The sequence below is a fragment of the Leucopleurus acutus genome, assembly GCF_964270905.1.
Source record: "Leucopleurus acutus genome assembly, chromosome: 3".
NCBI lineage: Eukaryota > Metazoa > Chordata > Mammalia > Artiodactyla > Delphinidae > Leucopleurus > Leucopleurus acutus.
In genome coordinates, this window is record NC_139145.1 from 69,143,158 (window position 1) to 69,168,329 (window position 25,172).

The following is a 25,172-nucleotide window of genomic DNA, read 5'->3' on the forward strand; positions in this document are numbered from 1 at the left end:
AGGAAATCAAAAAATACTTAGAGACAAATGACAAAACACGACGTTCCAAAACTTATGGGATGCAGCAAAAGCAGTTCTTAGAGGGAAGTTTATAGCAATACCTCAAGAAACAAGAAAAATCTCAAATAAACAATCTAACCTTACACTTAAAGGAACTAGAGAAAGAAGAACAAACAAAAGCAAAAGTTAGCAGAAGGAAAGAAATCATAAAGATCTGAGCAGAAATAAATGAAATAGAAACGAAGAGAACAGTAGCAAAGATCAACAGAACTAAAAGCTGGTTCTTTGAGAAGATAAACAAAATTGATAAACCATTAGCCAGACTCATCAAGAAAAAGGGTGAGGACTCAAATCAATAAAATTAGACATGAAAAAGGAGAAGTTACAACAGACACCACAGAAATACAAAGCATTCTAAGAGACTACTACAAGCAACTCTACGCCAATAATATGGTCAACCTGGAAGAAATGGACAAATTCTTAGAAAAGTACAACCTTCCAAGACTGAAACAGGAAGAAACAGAAAATATGAACAGACCAATCACAAGCACTGAAACTGAAACTGTGATTAAAAATCTTCCAATAAACAAAAAAGTCCAGGACCAGACGGCTTCACAGGCAAATTCTATCAAACATTTAGAGAAGAGCTAACACCCATACTTCTCAAACTCTTCCAAAAATTTGCAGAGGAATGAACACTCCCAAACTCATTCTATGAGGCCACCATCATCCTGATACCAAAACCAAAGATACTACAAAAAAGGAAAATTACTAACCAATATCACAGATGAATATAGATGCAAAAATCCTCAACAAAATACTAGCAAACAGAATCCAACAACACATTAAAAGGATCACACACCATGATTAAGTGGGATTTATCTCAGGGATGCAAGGATGCTTCAATATATGCAAATCAATCAATGTGATACATCATATTAATAAACTGAAGAAAAACAACTATATGATCACCTCAACAGATGCAGAAAAAGATTGTGACAAAATTCAACACCCATTTATGATAAAAACTTTCCAGAAAGTGGGCATAGAGGGAACCTACCTCAATATAATAAAGGCCATATAGGACAAACCCACAGCATACATCATTCTCAACGGTGAAAGACTGAAAGCATTTCCTGTGAGATCAGGAACAAGACAAGGATGTCCATTCTCACCACTATTATTCAACATAGTTTTGGAAGTCCTAGCCACGGATATCAGAGAAGAAAAATAAATAAAAAGAATACAAATTGGAAAAGAAGAAGTAAAACTGTCACTGTTTGCAGATCACATGAAACCAGCTATACACAGAGCATTCTAAAGATGCCACCAGAAAACTACTAGAGCTAATCAATGAATTTGGTAAAGTTGCAGGATACAAAATTAATGCACAGAAATCTCTGGCATTCCTATACACTAATGATGAAAAATCTGAAAGAGAAATTAAGGAAACACTCCCATTTACCACTGCAACAAAAAGAATAAAATACCTAGGAATAAACCTACCTAAGGAGGTAAAAGACCTGTGCTCAGAAAACTATAAGACATTGATGAAAGAAATCAAAGATGACACAGACAGATGGAGAGATATACCATGTTCTTGGATTGGAAGAATCAATATTGTGAAAATGACTAGACTACCCAAAACAATCTACAGATTTAATGCAATCCCTATCAAACTACCAACGGCATTTTTACAGAACTAGAACAAAAAAATCTTAAAATTTGCATGGAGACACAAAAGACCTCGAACAGCCAAAGAAGTCTTGAGGGAAAAAAAATGGGGCTGGAGGAATCAGACTCTCTGACTTCAGACTACACAACAAAGCTACAGTAATCAAGACAATATGGTACTGCCACAAAAACAGAAATATAGATCAATGGAACAGGACAGAAAGCCCAGAGATAAACCCATGCATCAACTAATCTATGACACAGGAGGCAAGGATATACAATGGAGAAAATATATCCTCTTTAATAAGTGGTGCTGAGAAAACTGCACAGCTACGTGTAAAAGAATGAAATTAGAACACTTCCTAACACCATACACAAAAAAAACCTCAATATGGATTAAAGACTTAAACCTAAGACTGGACACTATAAAACTCTTACAGGAAAATGTAGGAAGAATATTATTTGACATAAATCACAGCAAGATCTTTTTTGACCCAACTCCTAGAGTAATGGAAATAGAAACAAAAATAAACAAATGGGACCTAATGAAACTTAAAAGCCTTTGCACAGCAAAGGAAGCTAAAAACAAGATGAAAAGACAACCCTCCAAATGGGAGAAAATATTTGCAGACAAATCAACAAAGGATTAATCTCTAAAATATATAAACAGCTCATGCCGCTCAATATTAAAAAACTATACAACCCAATCACAAAATGGGCAGAAGACCTAAATAGACATTTCTCCAAAGAAGACATACAGATGGCCAAGAGGCACATGAAAAGCTGCCCAACATCACTAATTATTAGAGAAATGCAAATCAAAACTACAATGAGGTATCACCTCACACCAGTTAGAATGGGCATCATCAGAAAGTCTACAAACAACAAATGCTGGAGAGTGTGGAGAAAAGAGAACCCTGTTGCACTGTTGGTGGGAATGTAAATTGATACAGCCACTATGGAGAACAGTATGGAGGTTCCTTAAATAGCTAAAAATAGAATTACCATGTGACCCAGCAATATCACTGGGCATATACCCAGAGAAAAACATAATTCGAAAAGACACATGCACCCCAATGTTCACTGCAGCACTATTTACAATAGCCAGGTCATGGAAGCAACCTAAATGCCCATCGACAGATAAATGGATAAAGAAGATGTGGCACATATATACAGTGGAATATTACTCAGCCATAAAAAGGAAAGAAATCAGGTCACTTGTAGAGATGTGGATGGACCTAGAGACAGTCATACAGAGTGAAGTTAGTCAGAAAGAGAAAAACAAATATCACATATTAACGCATATATGTGGAATCTAGAAAAATGGTACAGATGAACCGTTTTGCAAGGCAGAAATAGAGACACAGATGTAGTGAACAAATGTATGGACACCAAGGGCGGAAAGAGGTGGGGGGGGTGGGATGAACTGGGAGATTGGGATTGACATGTATACACTAATATGTATAAAATAGATATCTTATAAGAATCTGCTGTATAAAAAAGTAATAAATTAAATTTTAAAAAAAGAAGATGCGGTATATATTTACAATGGAATACTACTCAGTCATAAAAAAGAATGGAATAATGCCATTTGCAGCAACATAGATGGACTTAGAAATTATCACACTAAGTGAAGTCAGTCAGAGAAAGACAAATATCGTATGATATAACTTATATGTGGAACCTATAATATGACACAAATGGACTTATTAATGAAACAGAAACAGACTCACAGGCATAGAGAACAGAGCTGTGGTTGCCTAGGGTAATAGTGGGGGTGGGGGTAAATTGGGAGTTTGAGATTAATAGATGTAAAGTATTACATATAGAATGGATAAACAACAAGTCCTACTGTAACAGTACAGGGAACTATATTCAATATCCTGTGATAAACCATAATGGAAAAGAAAAATATTTTTTAAATAAAAGAAGCTCATAAATACAACATTTAAAAAAATTAGAGTCTGATATGTGGATTCATGTCCTAATCCTACAAAGACACTACATCTTTGTAACTTCCTATTTTGTATACTTTATTTGTATAACTCCAAATGAGTGGCTTTGAATACTTGTTCTCATAGATTATGAATTTTAAATCGTGTCCACTATAATATGGGGTATCAGTAGCTAATTTTGTCAATTAGTCAACAGTGTGTTCAAAAATATCCCCTAATGAATGCTTTAGTAATAATAATTTCCAGATAGCACAAAAATCTTCTGTATTGTTTATAAGATAGAAACTCTCCCAAAATTTATCTTTAATCACAATTCCTATCAAAGTCCCAGCTGATTCTTCACAGATACTGACAATCTGGTCCTAAAACTTATACAGAAATGCAAAGGATCCAGAATAGTCAACAAAGCTTTGAAAAAGGAAATCAAAGTTGAATTTCCCCGATTAAAAAATATATTATAAAGCCTCCTAAGTCAAGACAGTATGGTACTGAATAAGGATAAACATATAGATTTAAAAAACAGCATTTATAGTAAAAAAGTAAACTCATATTTATGGTTGACTTTTGACAAAAGTTCCATGGCATTTCATTAGGAAAGGATGGTGTTTTTAGCAAAGGGGCTGAGAGAAAATTGGATATACATATGCAAAGAGATTAATTCAAACCCTTATCTCACACCATACACAAAAACCTAACTCAAAATACATCACAGACCTAAATGTAATAACCAAAATTATGGAAGAAAACATAAGAGGAAGTCTATGTGACTTTGAGTTAGACAGAGTTCTTCTTAGTTACATCAAAAGCACATTCCGTAAAAGGAAAAAATAAATTGGATTTTTTCAAAATCTATAAAAACTGTCTTTGAAAGATACCATCAGGAAAAGGAACAGAAACCTCTAGACTAGAAGAAAACATTAGCAAATCCTATGTCTGACAAAGGATTTACATCCAGAGTATACAAAGAACTCTTAAAACTAAATAGCAGAAAGACAAAAAGCCTAATTCAAAATAGGCAAAAGATTTGAATAGACATGTCACCAAAGATGATATATGAATGGCTATAAAAAGGGACATGAAAAGATGCTCAACACAGTCATTAAGAAATGCAAATTCAAACCACAATGAAATACTGCTGCACAGCCACAAAAATAGTTTAAATCAAAAAGAGACAATAACAAGCGTTGATGAGGATGTAGAGAAACTGGAACCCTAATAAATTGCTGGTGGGAACGTAAATTGGCAGTACTTTGTAAAAGAATTTGGCAGTTTCTTAAAATATTAAACACAAATTTACCATATCACCTAGCAATTCCACTCCTAGGTATCTACCCAAGAGGAATAAAAATATATATCTACACAACGACTTATACACAAATGTTTATATTAGCATTATTCATAACAGCTAAAACGTGGAAACAATCCAAATGCCCATCAACTGATGGATAAATAAACAATGACTTATTATTCAGCAAGAAAAAGAATGCACTATTGATACATGCTACCACACGGACAAACCTCAAAAACATTATGCTAAGTTTAAGACGCCAGACACAAAAGACCAAATTTTATATGATTTCATTTACATGAAATGTAAAGGTAAATCTATAAAAAGAGAAAGTTGATGAATGGTTGCCTGGGACTGGGGATAGGAACAGATTGATTGCAAATGGATGTGAGGGACCCCTTTGGGGTGATGGAAATGTTCTAAAACTGAATTGTGGTGATGGTTGCACTGTTCTGTAAATGTACTAAAAATCATTGAATTGCACACTGGGGTGAATTTATGGTATGTAAATCATACCAGAAAAAAAGACATTAGGGGGAAAAATCATTCACAGTATCCTTTTCAATTTGTCACATTTTAAATAATGATTTACCCTAGAAAAATCAGCTTGACATATTCTTGAATCTATCTTACTAATGAGAAATAATTAGGTTCTACTTAGAAAAATTTCTACGTAGGAACTTTCACCGTAAAATACCAGTTCAATGCCTTTTAAAACATTACTAATTAGAACCATCTATTTTGAAGTGACAAAATTCTAACTGGAGATCTACAAAGACACAGGATTATCCACGTTAGTAAACAAAATGGAGCACCAAATAATTAAATTTTAAAAGACAGATATTTCCACAATGAATTACTCATACTTTGCTAAGTATGTGTATACATAATTGTTATTTCCACAATAAATTACTCAGACTTCCTATTTTGTTGTAATAAACTGCTGAAGTTCTATTTATCCGTGAGCACACAACCAGTCAACACTGTGAAGACCCTATGCTATCTATACATAAGTTCCTCTGTCAATAAATGAACTGCCTATCTATGAACTGGGCACACTAAAATATTTGCTGGTAATATAATACTTTTATAATGGAAATGTACCTATCACATTTTAGTTGCCACTACGTGCATTCAAATCCAAATTATAATGGAGATAGACAATTTGCACTAATCAGATTAGCTGATATAATTATCTGCCTGGCCACTCCTCTTAGCATGTTAATGTTTTTTGACTGTTAATCCTAATGAGTTTTACAGGACTCTTAACATCCAAATTCTTGCAATATGAATGAGCAGATAAGCCTTGTTAGGTTATTTCTGCCATTTGAGATAGCTCACCATTTAATTCTCATGCATCTCCAAACTCCTCTTAACCTGACCACACTGCTCTGCCATTCCAGTGTAGATAATCTCTCACAAAGAGTTTCTAATTTTCTCACTTATTTTCTAATATGCCTCTACAATGTGCCTCAGTCTTCACGTAGCCACATCTAAACTTGGTGGTATGGCAGGCCCTTTACAATCTGAAGGTATGTTTCTTCCTTTATTTCTGATAAATTTTATTTTACTACAGCAACTATCATGAAACAGCTGGAGTAAGTCTCCTGCTATATTACCCATAAAACTGTTGATGACAATTTGAAATAATTCATCTCTATTTACTTCCAAATTCTAGAATGGGAAGCAAGTTTCGACTTTTGTATACTTTTTCACCTAAAGAGTAGGAAAACATTCATACTGGCATTAAGGTCCCATTATATCATCTCCCAACTAGTTCACATTTATAGCCTGTTGAATAATTGAAATTCATAAAATCCTTTCTAGCTCAATGGCATCTGAGTGGGTTCCTGGAAAGATGTTAAAGGTAAGGACAGGAGGTATCCAAGTTTAGTATAGTTGGAGCTGAAAGACAGTATTAAAATTCATTCAAGACACATAGGATATGAAGTTTGATGGATGCAAATCCAGTCCTTAAAGATCCGGAGCTCTGGAGTTTTCCGAGCCACTAGAGTGGCTGCCCTCAAATCTGAGCCTGCACAGGAATTACCTTGGATCCTTTTGAAATACACTTCTTACTTTTGAGGCTCAATCTGGGATTCTCATTTTAAATGGAGAATTCCCAGCTCCCACTACCTCACCCCCACTGCCATGATTTTGATACAGGTGCTTGCACACCAGACTTTAAAAAACAGGGCATCAAGAAGCATGATCTAAAAGCCGATGGTGTGGGTTCACTGCAGAAAGTGGTCATATATTTTAGGTGAAGCCAGGCAGAGGGAAGAGGAAAAATCTGGGGCCAAACAGCTTCATATGCTTGTGAAGGAAAAAAAAGGTTTAGGTCTGATAAGTTTAATTGGAAAGCAATACGAAGGCAGGAGCTGTTTAAATAATGCTGAAACTGGCTCATCAGCTCCATTCCCTGATCATCTGCGTTAAAGCCTAAACAGTTAATAATGTATTGAAAATATATGGATGTTCATTATGAAATGAAATCAGCTGGAAAAGGCAAGTACTAAACTATCTAATCCCCAAGGGCCTTCTTAACACCACCATGCAAAAATTCTGTACGAATATCTGGTTAGCATTGAAATGGCTGAGTTCCCATTTTCTCACTTCTCTCAGTCTAGGGCTTGGCATTAGAATAAAGATGAGATGGAGACAAGATGATGTGCTCACTATGGCTGCACCCTAAGTGCACTCTGCATAAAATTATGGTCCTCACTTGGTTGTGGGAACCTTAAAATTTCCCTTCAGGAACACCCCCCTTCCACCCACCTCACCCCCCACCAACAAATCATAATCCAAGGGGGACTACTGGTTCTCTCGGTGCTTTAAAATACGTCAATTACTTCCCTAACTCAATACAATTCCCACCTATCAGGAACCTGGAACTCCTCTGATTATTCTTTATTTTGCAAACACAAAGCCATAAAACCATCTGGGTAAAAATGTAATTGTAATTAAGCAGAAACATTCAATTGTGCATGAACTCAATAAAAATGTGCTCTGTTTTAGGACTGCATAAAAAATGTTTTAAGACTGCTATACAGAATTTCCTAAATTTAAAAAGGTATACTATTTTTATGATTCACCTAATAAACTTCAAATAAGTATATATTAATATTAAATATTATCTAATAAATATTATTAAATAAACAAAATTTCTTCTCACAAAATTGGTCCATGCCTGAAGCCTCTCAGGACACTAAGACACAGATTAACACATGATTAAAGGGGTTATTAACTTTTAATGTATAATATCGCTTTTTCCATCAGCACAATGATTCTTTTTACTAGAATTCACTATATCACTCCCTTAGAAAAAGACTGGAGTGTCTGCATATTGGCCACTCTAAGTACAGAAACTTCTTCCATGTGTCACTGTCAGCGGGAACAAAATCATCCATGCCGTTCTAACTTTTAAACAGGAAAACCATGGATGGTTTAAGGAGATGTGCACTTAAAGTTGACAAGGAAACACTGAACACTTAATAGTACCGTGAAAAAGACAGGTAGGACAAGTTGAGGCAAAGAGAAGTTTCCTTAAAAACTGTAAGGACCTTGAAGCAAGAACTATTTACCGTTTTGTTCTTTGGGTATTCGGCACAGTATATAGATGTAAGTAGCTCACTACTGATGAACTTTTAGAGTGCCCTGCTCTTGAAAACAATGCTGCGATGAATAGGCTTATACATAAATCTTTTGCTCTTATGTGAATATTCCTCTAATATTGATACCTACAAGCAGAATTGCTGAAAACTAAGCAAGTTTAAAATTTAAATACATACCACACAAGAGGCTCTACCCAATTTACTCCCCTACAATGTATAAGGTTAAGTGTTCCCCAAGCGTGCCCACCAGATACTATTAATCTGCAATCTGTGCCAATCTATGAACCAAGAGTGATGATTGAGAAAACTTTTTCCCTAGTTTCCTAATACATTTGAAAAAACTGTGAATGTTTATTCGGTATTTATATTTCCTTTACAGCATATCCACAAGAAAGTTAACAGTGCTTATCTATGGATGTTAAGATTACAGATGACTTATTTTATGTATTTTCTAAACTCTCTATACTCAGCTTGTATTATTTTGTTATTAACATTTATCTTTTTAAAATACTCATAGAAAAGGACTTCCCTGGTGGCGCGGTGGTTAAGAATCTGTCTGCCAATGCAGGGTACACGGGTTCAAGCCCTGGTCCGAGAAGATCCCACATGCCGTGGAGCAACTAAGCCCGTGTACCACAACTACTGAGCCTGCACTCTTGAGCTCTTGAGCCACAACTACTGAAGCCCATGCACCCAGAGCCTGTGCTCTGCAACAAGAAAAGTCACCACAATGAGAAGCCCGCGCAACGCAACGAAGAGTAGCCCCCATTCACCGCAACTAGAGAAAGCCTGCGCGCAGCAACAAAGACCCAACGCAGCCAAAAAATAAATTAATTTACTTATTTAAATTAAAAATAAATAAATAATATACTCATAGAAAAAGAGCACTGGAATTAGAAATGAAAATGACCAAACACCTAATAGAAAAATGAGTAGAAGAAATGAACAGAAAGTTTACAGGAAAGGAAATGAGAATAAAAATATGAAAAGATGGTCAGTCTCACCATTAATATGAAAAAAATGTAAATTAAAACTACTTTGAGATAACATTTCTTGCCCATTAGATTTTACAAAGATCAAAATTTTTAATAATACCTATATTGGTGACAGCATAGCTGAAAGACATACTCTGTTTCTCTGCTGACCTGAGAGTGTAAAGGGGCATACCTCCATGAGGGTACAATCAGGCAATATTGCCCCCAAATTACCAATACATTTGCCCTTTGACAAGGGCATGACATAGGCAAAACGACATATCTACAGAGTCTTATTCATTTAGCACTGTTCATAACAGGAAAATACTGGAATCCATTAAACGTACATCCACACCAAACTGATTAAGGAAATTATGCCACATTTTTGCAATTAGATAAAATGGAAGTACCAAAACAGAAAGGGGATTCTCTTTATACACTCATTATGTGATAATCTCACACATCAGTGTGTGCGCGTGTGTGTGTGTGTGTAAATAATGTGGCTTTTAAAAGCTCTTAATGCATTTTATTTGTTTATGTGTCAATTACCTCTAGCTCACCCGCTAGAAACTAATAACCCTGGCCACCTCTAGGAAGGGATACTGAGCAATAACTGGGGAAAGGCTGCTGGAGGAAGATTTTCATTGCATAACTTTTTGGAGGTTCTGTGTGGTAAAGTCTGAGTCCTTGTAATTTTGAAAATGATTTCATTCTGCCTTTAGGTCTGAATGGTAATTTGGCTGAATCTAGGATTCAAAATCACATTTCATCAGAAATCTGAGGCTATCAACTCATGACCCCCTAGCATCTGGTATTACTGATTCAATCTCTAATATCAATCTGACACTCATCTTATTGTAGATAATCTTTCCTTTATTAAACATGTAGGATTTTCTCTTTATCTTTGATTTTCTAAGATTCTGCCACAATGAGTCTAGGTTTGGGTCTCTCTTTCCTTATGCTACTCTCTGTTTAGTGGTTGGTCTTTCAGTCTGAAGACGTGTGTCTTCCTTTATTTATGGGGCAAATTTGATTCTGATACAAAAAAATTCTCTTTAACCTCTACCTAACCAACACTGGTTCCATCAACCAATTCATCTCAAATTACTGAATTAAATAACACTCTCCACACCGTCCAGAAAACATGATCACTGAGGCATGCAGTATGCCCAACGCTCACTGAGCTTAGATTCCTCTCTTGTCTTGTTGCAAACAATTACTTCCACCAGTCAGCCTGTATGTTCACCAAGAATCAGCTATATTTGCTTGAACATATGTTCACAACATTTTGTAATTACATAATTTAATCAAACCTAAATATTAATGCAAGTGAAATATGAGTGCAAAAGATGTCTTTGTTTCTATGAAAACTTTGGAAAACCTTGAGAAAGATTAAGTTGCTAAAAACAAAAAGTGCTGCAATTTTATTTGGGATGAAACTGTACAAGATTTGAAAGTTTTAAAAGTCCAAGATTCTACACATAAATTGCCTTGCATTTGTCTTTTAAATTTTATTCCAAATACAGAAACCTATATTGGAAATTGGTCTTGCTGCATCGTGAGTAAGGCTCACCTGGAGCACCAGTTATCTGACCTACACTCAAAGGCGTAGTATCTGGCCTCACATCCAAAGCTTGGCTAATGAATGTATATTTTGGTGACGTATATTAGAATCAAATGTTTAGGGTTCATTTGCATGCATTTTTAAAACTCTCTCCTTTAACTTATTTTTTTAAATTAACTCCCATTAAGGAAATTTGGCCTAGAGGGGTGGGATAGGGAGGGTGGGAGGGAGGGAGACGCAAGAGGGAAGAGATATGGGAACATATGTATATGTATAACTGATTCACTTTGTTATAAAGCAGAAACTAACACACCATTGTAAAGCAATTATACTCCAATAAAGATGTAAAAAAAGAAAAGAAATTTGGACCATCTAAATCTATGATTCATGGCTCACAAATTTTCTTTCGTATTTTGCATCCATTTGTCCTTTATGTTCTATTCTGGGACAATTTCTGGGTTTGCCTTCTAGGTCACAAATTTACTTACCAGTTCATCTATGGAGTTTTTAATTCTAATAATCATATAATGTGAGTTCCATTGTATCTAATGTTTTTGTTTTTGTTTATTTGCCGTATGTGGGCCTCTCACTGTTGTGGCCTCTCCCGTTGTGGAGCACAGGCTCCTGACGCGCAGGCTCAGCAGCCATGGCTCACGGTCCCAGCCGCTCCGCGGCATGTGGGATCTTCCCGGACCGGGGCACGAACCCGTGTCCCCTGCTTCGGCAGGTGGACTCTCAACCACTGCGCCACCAGGGAAGCCCGTATCTAATCATTTCTTTACAGAGAGCAGCTGTCCTGGTTTTTTTCCACGAATATATATCTACTCTTATTTTTCAGTTAAAGTATTCTATTTAATCTAGTAAGATTTTTGCTTCATGGTTTTAATCAACCAATTTGATGACCCTCTTTTATATGGTTTGTTTTCTTAACAGTGTGATATTCTTAGGTGTCAGCTCATCTCTTTTTGTTGGTTTCCTACTCACCTATCTGTTGTGACCAGCTCTCCTCTAGTTATTTGGAGGGACAAGTGGGGCCATCTACTGCATGCAGGAAGCCAATGGCTCAACTTTTGAGAGTGGAGACTCTCTATCTTCTGCTGTCACCCACACGTCCGGGAAAGCTCTACTACTATTCTCTCCGCTCTTGCCTAGGGACACACATTTGGCCTCTGCTACCTGGCACAACTGGACAGCAGACAAAACCAATAGTGCTGTTATTCAAGGGTCCCTTGTGCTCATGGCCCTCTCTTTCTTTGCAAGTGCAGTAGCACCTCTGCCATAGCTGCCTCCATTCACACATATTCTCTAATGTCTATATGTTTTCCATTAATCCAATCCAAACTGTTTGCAGTCTTTCAGAAGATACTCGAAATGTCGAATGTACTGATGGCATTCTTTTAGAATACTGCTTTAGATTTATTTAGAATATCTTTTCTGTCATTCCTAAGATTTGGCTTGAACAAAGTAGCTGGATGTGTGACGTTATTCTGCAATTTTTTTTCATTTGGATGTTGACTCCACTTCTACTCCAGTTCTCCTAGGTATGTACTACCTTTTCCCTGTCTTCACACCCTCCTCTCCTATTTCCATACTGGTACTTGATAAAGTTCCTTGTCCGAAAGGGATGCCCCCAAATACTTAAGTGTTCAAAACTTCCCATGGTACCAAATACTTTGATTCGCATAAGGGAGTAAATTGAAAAAAACAAAAAACAAAAAACGGAATTTACACAAGGCTGCAGATTTTGCATGAAGAGCTAATCAGCATAACTACTATATAAAACTCTAAATTTATAAAACTCTAAGTTTAAGTAAGTCTTAGTAGTTACTCTTTATCATCCTGGAAAAGTAATCTAAATATTACTGATAGCCAGTAATCATCAATCTAAAGAGAATCACAGGCAAGGAATGTACTGATGTAGTTTATCTTGGCCCAGTGCTTAGGTGTGCTTTTGTTAAAAAAGTGTTAATTTTGAGCAAACATGATTGTTTCATTCTTTCGTGAAATTTAATTTGTTGCTTTTCGTACTTTAACTTTTTAGAGATTACTATTTAAAACAGAATAACGTACTATATGTGTAATATTCTATTCAGTGAATTTTACTGGGTGCCTACTAAAAACTAGATATCTTACCATGTTCTGGAAATGAAGAGATGAACAAGAGAGTATCATCATAGCACTTGGGACATTCCTACATCTGTATGTAACACAACCTACTTTATTTCCCTATTTATATCTGTGACTGGCAAGCCCGGTTGGGAACTCCTTGAAACATACCAAGGCTTTCCCATCTCCTTTCTGTGTTCTCTGTACCTACAAAATGCCTTGCTCAAAGGAGTCGTTCAATAAATGCTTAATTACTTAATATTACTTATGTGCCCATTAGATCTCAATTATTTTTCAGTATTAGAGACTAATAAGGGAAAATAGTAAGAACACTTCATACATTAATTGCTAGATATACAAATACAATTTGTGCATTTTACAAATAAGGGAAATAAGATCCAGAAAGATTAAGTACTTTGAAGAGGCAACACCGGAACCTGTAACCAAAATCTCCATTCAATCACTTTTCCCTTTACAGCACAAGTTAGATTGATATCTGGAGAATGAATTGGCCAGTCTTAACAAATGTTCACCGCTTTGCAATACTTGATAACTGTTATCTATTTCCTTTGATAGAGACATTTAGAACCTTTCAAATATGTAATAATTCAAAAGGTGTTGAGGAGTTCAGGCACAAGTGGGTAAAACTTGCTACTGAGAGAGGGGAAGGGAAGGTGTACTTTGTAATCTACTCTTTCCTGTGCAACTGACAGTCAGAAAGCTTTTACTGAGAAGAAAAAACTGTTGCAAACTAAAGGAGTTGCATTTATAAAGAATGCACCTTCATATAAAGACATCATGATGCCTCACATTAGAATTACTGGATCACAGAATTTAAATAGAGAAAAACAAGAATGCAATCCTTCGATAATCAACAGTTAAACAGAAAAAGCCTGTACTCAGGCAGACAAGGCTTTTGAGGTCTGATCTCACCAGACAGTTTAGGATCACTTCCCCTTATTGCACCTTCTGGCCTCGTCGGAAGAAACGTTTTTTTTTTCATTCGCTTGTTAGGCTCTGCATTTTCTCATCTCCACTCAGTCTCTTCCTTCTATCTGTAACACTGCCAGCCCTTTCCTGCCTGGAGAAAGGCTCCCCATGCTTCAAAATCCACTGAAACTCTGCCTTGGGAAGCCTTCCCCAACTCCCCAAGCGTGGTTTAACCTCGGGCATAACATCTGATTTAACATGCTGCTAAGTCACTGTTTCATGACCACCTGTGTCGTATCTACTTGTATATGATGTGCTTCTAATCTGTGAGCCCCTAATGCAGGCTCTAGAATATATTTAGCATGCAACAAAATTTTCATTCTATCATCCAATTTTAATTAAGTCATCAGATTCTCTCATTTTACTTATGAAAACTAGATCCCAGAGAGGAAAGGGACTTGTCAATCAATAGGGAACAGGCCAATGTCAGAGCTCAGATAACAAATGATGCTTTCCCTTTCCTAATCCACCCTCATAAGGGAAAGGGCTGGCATGACAGAGTCTGGAGTAACAAACCCAACCTTCTTGGCTATTTGCCTAACTTTTTACTCAAAGTCTGACTGCTACACTGTATTGCTAGCAATGTCAGTTTTCTTCAACAACAAAGACTTCCCAGTTCAGAACACATACATATGTGGCTAATAGGAAAAGTGAGTAAAAGTCCAACATGATAAACAGGGAGGTATGTCAAACTCCTATTCAGTCTATGAAAAACCTACTCATAATTCTAACTTTGCTCCTTTAAGTATGGAGAGAAGGCAGAGCTCATTTGGAAAATCTGACCAAAAGCCCACATTTCAACACAGTGAAATGCTTTATCCCCTATTGCTTCTACCACACCAGGAACCTTCTATATGTAATTATTTAATCTCCGGCCAAAAACCGGTGGACAATGAAATCCCCACAAAACGTTTCCCCCAGTGAAGTGTTCAAACATCAGCTCTACAAAAAACATTTTTAAAAGCTTTTCATGTAATTTTTCCATGCCATTTTTTTCACTCATGGCTAAAAATGACCATATTTGAATATTCATCATTATGAGCATCTGGTAAAATACAGCCCTGTGTGGCACTTTACATCATTTGACTGTGGTATCTCAAGAAGGGTATAGGTAAAAATTTCCAGTTTCATTTTGTTTGGATTTTTAACCATCTTTTTCCATTTCATGGCTTTGGGTGCCTTTGATTGTGCTGATATTTTCTGCTGTCCATTACTATTGGATTTTTCTCCAAATGAGCAGGTTGCTTTCAGAGAAGTCCTTGTGGATTTCATCAATGGCTCACTTGGAATATCAAAATGAAGCCACAAATCACGTGCGTGTTTACAATATTTTTTGGGTTTTGCCTTAAACCAACAGTAAAGTCCATAGTGATGATGGCTACACAACAATGTGAATGTACTTAACACCACTGACTGGACATATAAAAATGGTCAAAATTGTAAGTTTTATGTTATGTATACTTTACCACAAAGCAAAGGTCAACTTACAGGAGGCAACAATTATCCCAAACCCTGGGTCAAAAGACAGGGGGGGAAATGGAAAGATGATCGGTATTATTCAGACAGGGCAAATGGCTTTTACTTTCTAGCTCCAACAGGCCTCTTAGCCAGGCTCTCATCCCTGCTATTTTCCTCCATGGAGTGGAGAAAAGAAAAGAAACTTTTGCCAAGTAAAATGTAAACCTTAGAAAAGAAATGTTAAATCATAGAACCATAACCCTTCAAGTACTGACTGGATTCTCATGTCATCCATTAGTCAACTGCTCGCAGCCTTTGAGTTAACTCCTTCTCCCCTCGTTTCTCACAGGAACAGTGAACAGGTGTCCCGTGTGAGCGTGAATGTGTTTAAATTCCAGACAGCTGTCAGAACGTAACTCCCTAGAGGACTGTTCTGACAGCTTTGAAGTGGGACATGAAAAAAACTATGAGATAATAGATGAGAAACTGGGGGTGAGGGGCAAACAAGGAGGAGATTCAGCAGTGAGCAGACTGGTTGTCTTCCAGTCTCCTAAAAGACACCACGTGGTGGGCTTATTTTGAAAAGCAGAAATAAAACCAGTGGGAAGAATTGCAAGGAGACAGTTTTACCCAGTGTTATGAAGAAACTTATGACCATCTAGCAGAAGGCTATTAATCCAAACAATTAGCCTTCAGATTCACTGCCCTGCAAATGTTGTATGGGAAGTACACGGTAGAGACTCCGTGCAGGGTGTGCAGACTAGGGCCAAGGTCAGGGCGCACTCCGTAAGGGGATGAGGTGCAGGCAAATCAGCCTGGTCTACGAGGGGGAGAGGGAGGAGTGGCAGGGGGAAGAGGAGAGCTGGGGAAGGAAAGGCGCTTACCAGGCCACCTCCGCAGGTGCTGAAAGAGGCCAGCGAGCCAGGGTGCCGCAGCACAGCCCCGGTGTAGAAGCAGGAGGCGTCGGGTGGCGCCGGAGGGCGCGGGGCGGCTGTTGCCCGCGTGGGGCCCGGGCTCGGGCCCGGACTCGGCCGCTGTTCCACCGCGAAGCGCGGCGCCAGGAAGCGGCCGTCTCTCCGGAGCAGCAGGTATAGGTCCCGAGAGAAGGCCGGGATCCGCAGCAGTACCTCGTCGCCGTCCGGCTCTGCTTGCTGCGCCGGGGGGGGAGATGGGGGCGGCGGCTGCCACGAGGCCGGGGCGCCCGGGGACAGGGCGGCAGCCCCGCTGGATCCCCGCGGCACCTCCTGCGATTCGAGCTCCTCGTCTTCTTCGCCCCCCGGCGGCGGGGGTCGGGGCCGGGGCTCTGACCGGCCTTCCGCGGGCTCCTGGGGAGGCACCGGGGCCACGGAGCGCACCTCGCGGGAGCTGCCGGCCGCCTGAACCCGGGCGCCTCCGCCGCCCGTGGCGCCGCGTACCCAGCCTGGGTCCGCGCTGCCCCCGCTGCCGCCGGCCGCGTCCACCGGCTCCCGGCGCCAGAGCGCAGGAAACACGACTTCCCACTCCTCGCGGTCGGGGGCGAACTGCAGCCCTGCGGGCGGGGCAGACAGAGAAGTGCGAGGCTTAAGGTGCCGCGATTCCAGTAGCACAAGCGTCCCCGGGCACACACTCCGCACACAGGGCTCACGGGTAACGCGCTGGAGACCACCCGTCTAGCCCCTGAAACTCTCGCAACCCCTGAAGCCTAGCGATCAGATTACAGACCCCAGCACTTTCAAAATAAAAGTATGATTATCGGGGCAGGGGGAGGGGAAGAGTGGGGCTGCAAAGTTTGGTGACAGCACTTAGCTGTAGAAAAGAAAACCGGTGCAAAGACTCCAGCACAATTAAATGATTTCCTTAAGTATCTGCCAGAGCAAGGCAGAGCTATCAATTTCTTTACGTCCCAATTTTCCTCCAGGTGCTGTAAACGTACCTTTGCAAATCTTATTACTCTCGTGAGAGAAAAACTAAGCATTCCAGGTTGTTGAAATGAGGCCGCGAGAAGTGCGCTTCGGTCAGGAGCGTGACCCTCTCACCCGCAACCGCACGCCGGTTTTTATTGCTTCCCGTGGAGCCCTGCTCACGGCGCACAGCTGCGCCAGCCCTGCCGACCCGTGCGTGCCCGGTCTCCGCTGGGGGAAGGTGGAAAGCAAGTCCAAAGTCACGGAAGAACTTACCTGAAACTATCCCATTCGACAGGACCCCCAGCTGGTAGAGAAGGCAGCAGACGTGAGTCAGGCGCATCTCGCGGCTCTTCCCCATACCGCGCTCCCGGCCCCGCGCGCGCCTCCTTGCGCGATCCACCGCGGTCGCAGCAGCCGCCGCCAGCGCCGCAGTCGCCGCCGCCGCCTCCCGGAGCGCAAGGAGGCCGGGCGGCGAGTTTGCCCAGGCCCTTTGTCTGCCGCGGGGGGGGGGGGGGGGGGCGGGGGGGTTGCTGTGTGACTCCGAGAGGCTGCTGGAGCACGGGTGGGGGTGGGGGTGGGGAGGAGCGGGGGCAGGCAGCGCGCGGCCCCGCAGCGCTCCGGCTCCCTGTCGAATTAGGTGATGAGTCTATTTTCTGTGTTCTGGACGTCGCAGGAGTTTCCGGAGCCCCTCAGGACAGCCCCACAGTCAGCCGAGAGCCGGCCGGCGCAAGACAGGCAGCGCTGCTTCGGGACAGGCGGAGGACTGCCCCGCGCGGGCAGGAGCGCCGCGGTGTCCGAGCAGAGGCTAGCCGCCTGCACCCACGCGAAACTGCCAGGGGCTGGTGCCACGGTCCCAGCAGCCGGGCGTGCCACGCTTCGCACCGTCCTCGGGACCGGAGGGCTCCAGGCTCCTACCCGCAGCGGCGCGGGAGGGAATTTGTAAGGGGATGAGGGGAAAACACGATTCGTGAGGTGGGGTGTGGAGAAGATTCAAGAGGATCCGACAAGAAAAAGGGACCAAGGGGCGCCCGCCAAGCGAGACTTTGCGGGACAAAGGTCCCAGAACACCGCACACGTGCTCACAAGCCCGGTTGGAGTGGGGTGGGGAACCAAATTCCCTCACCCGACTCCTGATTGGCCACTCTGGGAGGCCGGATTTGCATCCTTACGCGGCACCCCCTCCTCCCTGCTGAGGTGTGTGCAGGTAGAAGGGCCGTCCCCTCCCCAGCTCACCCCCTTACTCGGGTTCCTCCTTCAGTGGAGTTCTCCCCCCATCCACACATCACACAAAAGCCAAACTTAGTGCAGACTTGAGCACAAAGCAGCGGCCCCATTTACCAAAGACCTTTGATTTTTCTTCCCATCTTTGTCTCTGGGAATTTTCTAAGCCTGGAGATAATGTAATTCGTCATGGAGTGTGCTTCAAAAGTTCCCAGGACAGTAGACACCCTGACATTTCAGAGCCCCTTATCCCACCTTATCTTTCCGGCTTCCCATTCATCAGTGCTCTCAGTTTCTCTCTCTCTCTCTCTGTAACTCATGCACACACACACTCCTAATGAGGGTGAGATTAAAGAGACCGGCATTAAATACTGTATTCTAAAGATCTCAGGCCAAGTGAGATTATTTCGCCTTTTTTTTTTTTCCGTTAAAAAAATGTGTTTTTGCTATGTTTCGTCTTTGGGGTGCAATTCAACCTTAAATATTCTTGCTTTTTCTCTTACAGCTCTTCCTAGTACCTACTCCCCTCTCTGCACCTCTTTCTCGGCCACATCAAACCTTTCACATCAGACTCAAGGGTGATTGATCTAACCTGCCATTTGCATCCTCTGAACTAGGCCAGACACCTAGAAATAAGAGTTAATGCAAATCAGTTTTTAAAAATTCCAGCACTGAGGTTGGTTCCCCACATCCTTTGTTGTTTTCCCTTCTGTTGCTAGTGTCAAAGGTGACTAGTATGCCTTTGAGGGAGGCAGATGATCTTATTTCAAAGGAAAGCCATTGTTTGAATAAGATGGGTACTAGAATACTTCCTTTGAGTTGTCCAGAGATTAAAAACAAACATAAAGACACTCTAGGTGTGTCTGTCTTCAAACCTTGTCTTGTAAATCTCTAAAGCTGGAGTAACTAGGGTGGGTGTGGGTTTCCAGACACTCACGAAGTATCTAGGTTACTTAGGAGCCTACACCCTCCTTTTTATGGGACTCTACAGAGTTAAAACTAGACAAGAAATCAGAGGCAGTTTATTTTTAAGAAATAAAGCACATTTTTAACACAGAAGGTTAGTTTCAATGAAACACCTCCACAAGGATCTGAGTGTTAAATAAAATGTTTCTCATGTAATTTTAACAAGAATATCAACAAAAATATAAAACTGTAGAAGGAATGCGTATTACATTGTGTGTATTTATTGGAATACATTTGTGATTCCTTAAAACTAGATGAGCCATACGATTAAATTAAATATATTTAAAAGCACAGGTTGCCTATGTAAGTTCCCATCTTTCCCTTTTTTCCCCTGCTATATATAGCCATTAACCCATTCCAATCCCTTACAGTAGAGGTTACTATTGTTACAGAAAAGTTTGCCTAATTCCCAACTGTCTCTACTCTTTCTCCTATTGGAAATACTGTTATAATTTATTTGTATATTTTCAAAGGCTTTTATAAATCATTTGTGTTGTAATGACTCATGTACATATTTCTTCTACTAGACTATCAATTTTTTGAAAAGGTAGGAATGATTTCTTTTATATACCTTTTTTACATCACCCTAATACAATGATTTATATACCAAATGCATGTGGAAATTCTCTAAGATGCTTTAGAAGATGATAGATATTGATTTCTGTATGGTATTTTATTCCAATTCCTTGACCCAGAATTACAAGTCTAGATCTGTTGGTGATCAGTTACTATCAGCATGATTTATCTGGCTTACACAGAGAATAAGCCTAAGAGAGAAATGACTGTGTGAAGATTTTGTGCTTATGTAAAAGAGACTTAGAGGTGCAAATAAGAGCATCAGTTAAATTGGGTTTGAGTATGTACAAATGTAAAAAAAAGAACTAGCCTGATTTGGAATTAAGTAAAATGTAAGTGGTGAAATAGAGAAGGAAAGGCAAGACTGTGACATGTGTGTGCATTACCAACCTTAGAGGAAGAAAAGAGCAGCTGGGAAAAACATGTTGGTTAAGACAGGTCACTACATATGTCACCAGATGGTAGCTAGCATCAACCAAGCACTGCTTTTATGGGGTGGAGGTAAGTGACAAAGCATCAGAGTAAGTGGAACCAACTGTTCTTATACCCAGGTGCTCACATGTTGCATTTTATAACCCATGCTTCTCTGTGTAGAAAGTTTGCTTTGAGGCCTTCAGCCCTTCCTTATTCTCTTCACTCATTGGCCCTAAGCCTCTCACAACGTAAAGCTAATCTCAAGTCCTTTCCTCTCCAAAAAACATTAAAATCTTAAGAAAATACAAAGAACCCTTTCACTGAGTTGCATGAGGATATCAACTCCCAGTAGCACTCACATCTAAATCGAAATCAAGACTTAAGCTAGTTCTGGCCATGATAGAGTAACAGGAACCAGATTTAACTCTCATCTTAAGCAATTAGGAAAAGAGACAAAATGTAAAAAACAATGGTTTTCAGATATTGGACAACGGGAGCCTAGGACTGTGACTATGAGAGAAAGGAAGCAAATAGGTGATCATTACAATTTCCCCAGCTTACTATCTGGAGGCAGTCTACAAGCTTCAGCACAGGGAGGAGAAATCCAAACAGAGCCCTGAAGACTAGCTGAGTTAAGAAGAGAAGACAGAGCAAGATGACTGGAATTTACAGGATACAGTACCAGAGAGGAGGGAGCTGCGTAGAGAGTGTAGAGGTTATCTATTGCTGCGTAACCAACTTAGCAGTTTAAAACAACAAACATTTCCTATCTCACATGGTTTCTGAGGATCAGGAATCTGGATATTTCTGCTCAAGGTTTCTCACAAGATTTCAGTCAAACTCTTGACCAAGACTAAAGTTTCTGAAGACTTACTGAAGGTAGAGGTTCTATTTTCAAAGTCACATAACTGTTGACAGGAAACTTTGTCACATCGACCTCTCCATAGGGCCTCTCATTTCACATGTTGCCTCAGAACAAGTGATGCAAGAGAGAGATTGCACCCAAACTGGAAGCTATGGTCTTTTATAACCTAATATTGAAGATGACCTACCGTTACTTCCACCGTATTCTCTTCGTTAGAAGCAAATCATTAAGTCCAGTTCACACGTAAAGGGAGAAGTAGCAAAGAATTTATGGACATGCTTTTAAATCCATCAGAGGGTGCTTATACCCTCTGGCAAAAAAGTTATTTGCACTTCCTTCATATGTAAAATACACTAATTCTTTCCCAAGGCTATCAAAAGGCTCATCTTATTAAAGCATTAGCTCAAAGTCCAGAATCTTACCATCTAAATCATGTCCATGCGAATGTGAATGTCCTCAGTGTAGTTCATTAAGTAGAGCTCCTCAGGTTTAGTCTTTCTCTCTATGTACACCTGTGAAACTAAAGGAACAATTTATCTGCCTCTCATACACCCAACATATTGTGGTAGAACAAACAGAGGATAATTGCTATAGACATTTCTGCTCAAAAGGGAGGAAAGGAGAAGGCACAAAGGAGTCACTGGTCCACAGCAATTCTGAAATCCCATTGGGAAAATGTCAAGTTCCTTGATGAGGTCTCAAGGTCTGAGAATAATTCTTCATAGCTCTGGTCTCTGCCCTCTGGGAACTTGTATCTACCCTCTGAGTCATCCTTCCATTTTCATGAAAGGTAGTATGAGTTTGCAACTGAGTAGTTTTCTCAGTGGCCTTCCTGACAGTAGAATTTATGGCTCCAATAACTTCTTATCATTTTATATAACCTCTGCCCCCTTCTGACCAGAAATGTCTCTACATATGTAATTCTATTTCTCAAACTTTGTGAGTCACCTGTGAATCTTTATGGGGTTCACCACTTCATTAGACACAGCCACACCCTCAAACCTTCTTAAGGTAAACCCTTCCCTACTTTGAGTTTCTGATGAAACTGTTAGAGACAGTGTTCTTAGGCTTCTTAGGAGCCCTATTGTTTGAGGGGAAGGATCTGGGAGAAACACGTTTAAACACTTTAGAGGGCCTTCACTCTGAGTGGCCACATGTGATCTTTATGATCTTTATGAGTTCATAACAAAGGATTTTACAGCCACACCTTTGGCTTTATCATTAGACCATGCTTTCCTGAAAGTGCCCTGCGTCTCATCTTTGATCTGATGCAATTTGACCTTAATTATTTTGATTATTAAAATAAGTATTTGCTCTTAATTATTTAGCATTATTTTCCAGAAAAAGAGGCTGAAATTTTTCAGAGTCATCAAGTTCTGGCTGGTTTTTATTAACAGTTTTTCTTCAGTTTATTTATCTCTCTCCTTTCACATTTTCTATAAGAAGGAATAAACCAGGTGGCACCTTCAAAATTTTTTTGGAAATCTTCTTAGGTTGATGAACCAGTTCATTAGGCCCATTTTCCCACTGCAGACAACAGTGTTGCTAAATTTAATGCCACTATATGAAAAGGATTCCTTTTCCTTTAGTTTCCTATAATATTTACCTCACTTTGCTACAAGCCCCTACCTATAGCCTTACCAAACATCATATGGCTTCAACTAAAAGCTTTTTTAAGGTATTAAACAAATTAAATTTGTAGTTAAAAAACTTTCAGAAAAGAAATCTCTAGTTCCAGATGGTTTCAATGGTTAATTCTACTGAACATTTGTTTTTAAAGTAACACCAATTCTACATAATCTATTCCAGAAAATAGAAGACCACACTTTGCAACTAATTTTGTGAGCCTGGCATTACCCTCATACCGAAACCAGACAAAGCCAGTACAAAAAGGGAAAATACAGACTGATATATCTCATGAATATAGATGCAAAATCTACAAAATATTAGCAAATTGAATCCAGCAGTATATAAAAAGAATAATGTAACATGACCAGTGAGGTTTATTTAAGAAATGCAAGGCTAGTTCAATATTCCAAAATCAATCAATGTAATCTACCATAACAACAGGCTACAGAAGAAAACCACATGACTATACCAATTGATGAAGAAGAGGCATTTTACAAAATTCAATATCCATTCATGATTAAAACCCTCAGCAAACTGGATAGGAGTAGAAGGGAAATTCTTCAACTGGATACAGATTATTTATTTTTAAAAACTGCAGCTAAGAGTGAAGGACTGAATGCTATCCATGCCTGAGACCAAGGCATGGATGTCCACTCTTACCACTCCTATTCAGCACAGTACTGGAAATTCTAACTAGTACAATAAAGCAAGAAAAAGAAATAAAAGTAATTGGAAAAATAAATAAAGCTGTCCCTGTTTACCAATGACATGTTTGTCTACATAGAAAATCCTCAAAATCAACATTAAAAAATTCCTAGAGTAATAAGCAAGATCGCAGGATACAAGGTCAACACCAGAAGTCAACCAAATTTCTGTATACTAGTGAAAAATTGGAAACTAAAATGTATTAACATTTACATTAGCTTCAAAATAATGAAATATTTAGGTGTAAGTCGAATCAAACACGTATAGGATCTGTATGCTGAAGACCACAAAACATTAAAAAATTAAAGACCTAAATAAATGGAGAGTCATACTGGGTTCACAGTGTGGAAGAATAAACAGTAATATTAAAGGTGACAATTCAGTCCAAAATATCTTTTTGATAGAAATTCCTATCAACATCCCAGCTGGATTATTTTGAAGATATAAAATTGATTTTTAAATATATATGGAAACAGAAAGAAACTAAAATAGTGAAAAAGTTGGCAAAAGAGAATAAAGTCTGAGGGCCCAACACCATCTAGTATTAAGGTTTACTCTATAGGTACAGTAACCAATAGATTGTTGTATTCCATAGATCCATGGATCAGAAGAGAGAATCCAGAAATATTTTCACATAAGTATGCAACTAATTTTTGGAAAAGGTACAAAAGCAATTCAATGGAGAAAGGGTATCTTTTTAACAAATGGATTTGGAACAACTGGACACTGAAGACAAAAAAATAGTTTAAAAATTCTTAACTGAATTTCATATCTTATAGAAAAATTAACTCAAAATGGATCATAGTGCTTCCTTGGTGGTGCAGTGGATGAGAGTCCGCCTGCCGATGCAGGGGACATGGGTTCGTGCCCCGGTCCGGGAAGATCCCACATGCCGTGGAGCAGCTGGGCCCGTGAGCCATGGCCGCTGAGCCTGCGCTCTGCAACGGGAGAGGCCACAACAGTGAGAGGCCCACATACCGTAAAAAAAAAAAAAAAAAAAAAAGGATCATAGATCTAAATATAAAATGTAAAACTAATAAACACAAAACTTCTAGAAGGAAACATGGAACGAACTCTTTAGTCTTCATGACTTAAACAAGGAGTTCTTAGACATGACACCAAAAGCAGAATCTGTAGAATAATAATAATAATTTTTAAAATTAAAATAAAATCATTTTAAAATGACAGATTGGAATTCATCAAAATTAAAAACTTTTTCTCTGAAAAAGACCCTAATAAGAGATGGGCCATAGACTGGGAGGAGAAGATATTTGAAAACCACGTATCTGA

General features: G+C 39.5%; 1 protein-coding gene across 1 annotated transcript in view; it reads right to left on the minus strand.

Annotated features, from left to right (window-relative positions):
* ADAMTS19 (ADAM metallopeptidase with thrombospondin type 1 motif 19) overlaps positions 1-17,864 on the minus strand; it is a gene marked incomplete at its 5' end in the record, with an annotated part of 286,853 nt that extends 268,989 nt beyond the window's left edge. The window contains 2 exons of the mRNA XM_082836295.1: positions 16,508-17,151; positions 17,780-17,864. Coding sequence (XP_082692421.1) covers positions 16,508-17,151; positions 17,780-17,864 — 729 coding nt within the window. The remainder of the gene's footprint in view (positions 1-16,507; positions 17,152-17,779) is intronic.
* Positions 17,865-25,172: the final 7,308 nt, after the last annotated feature.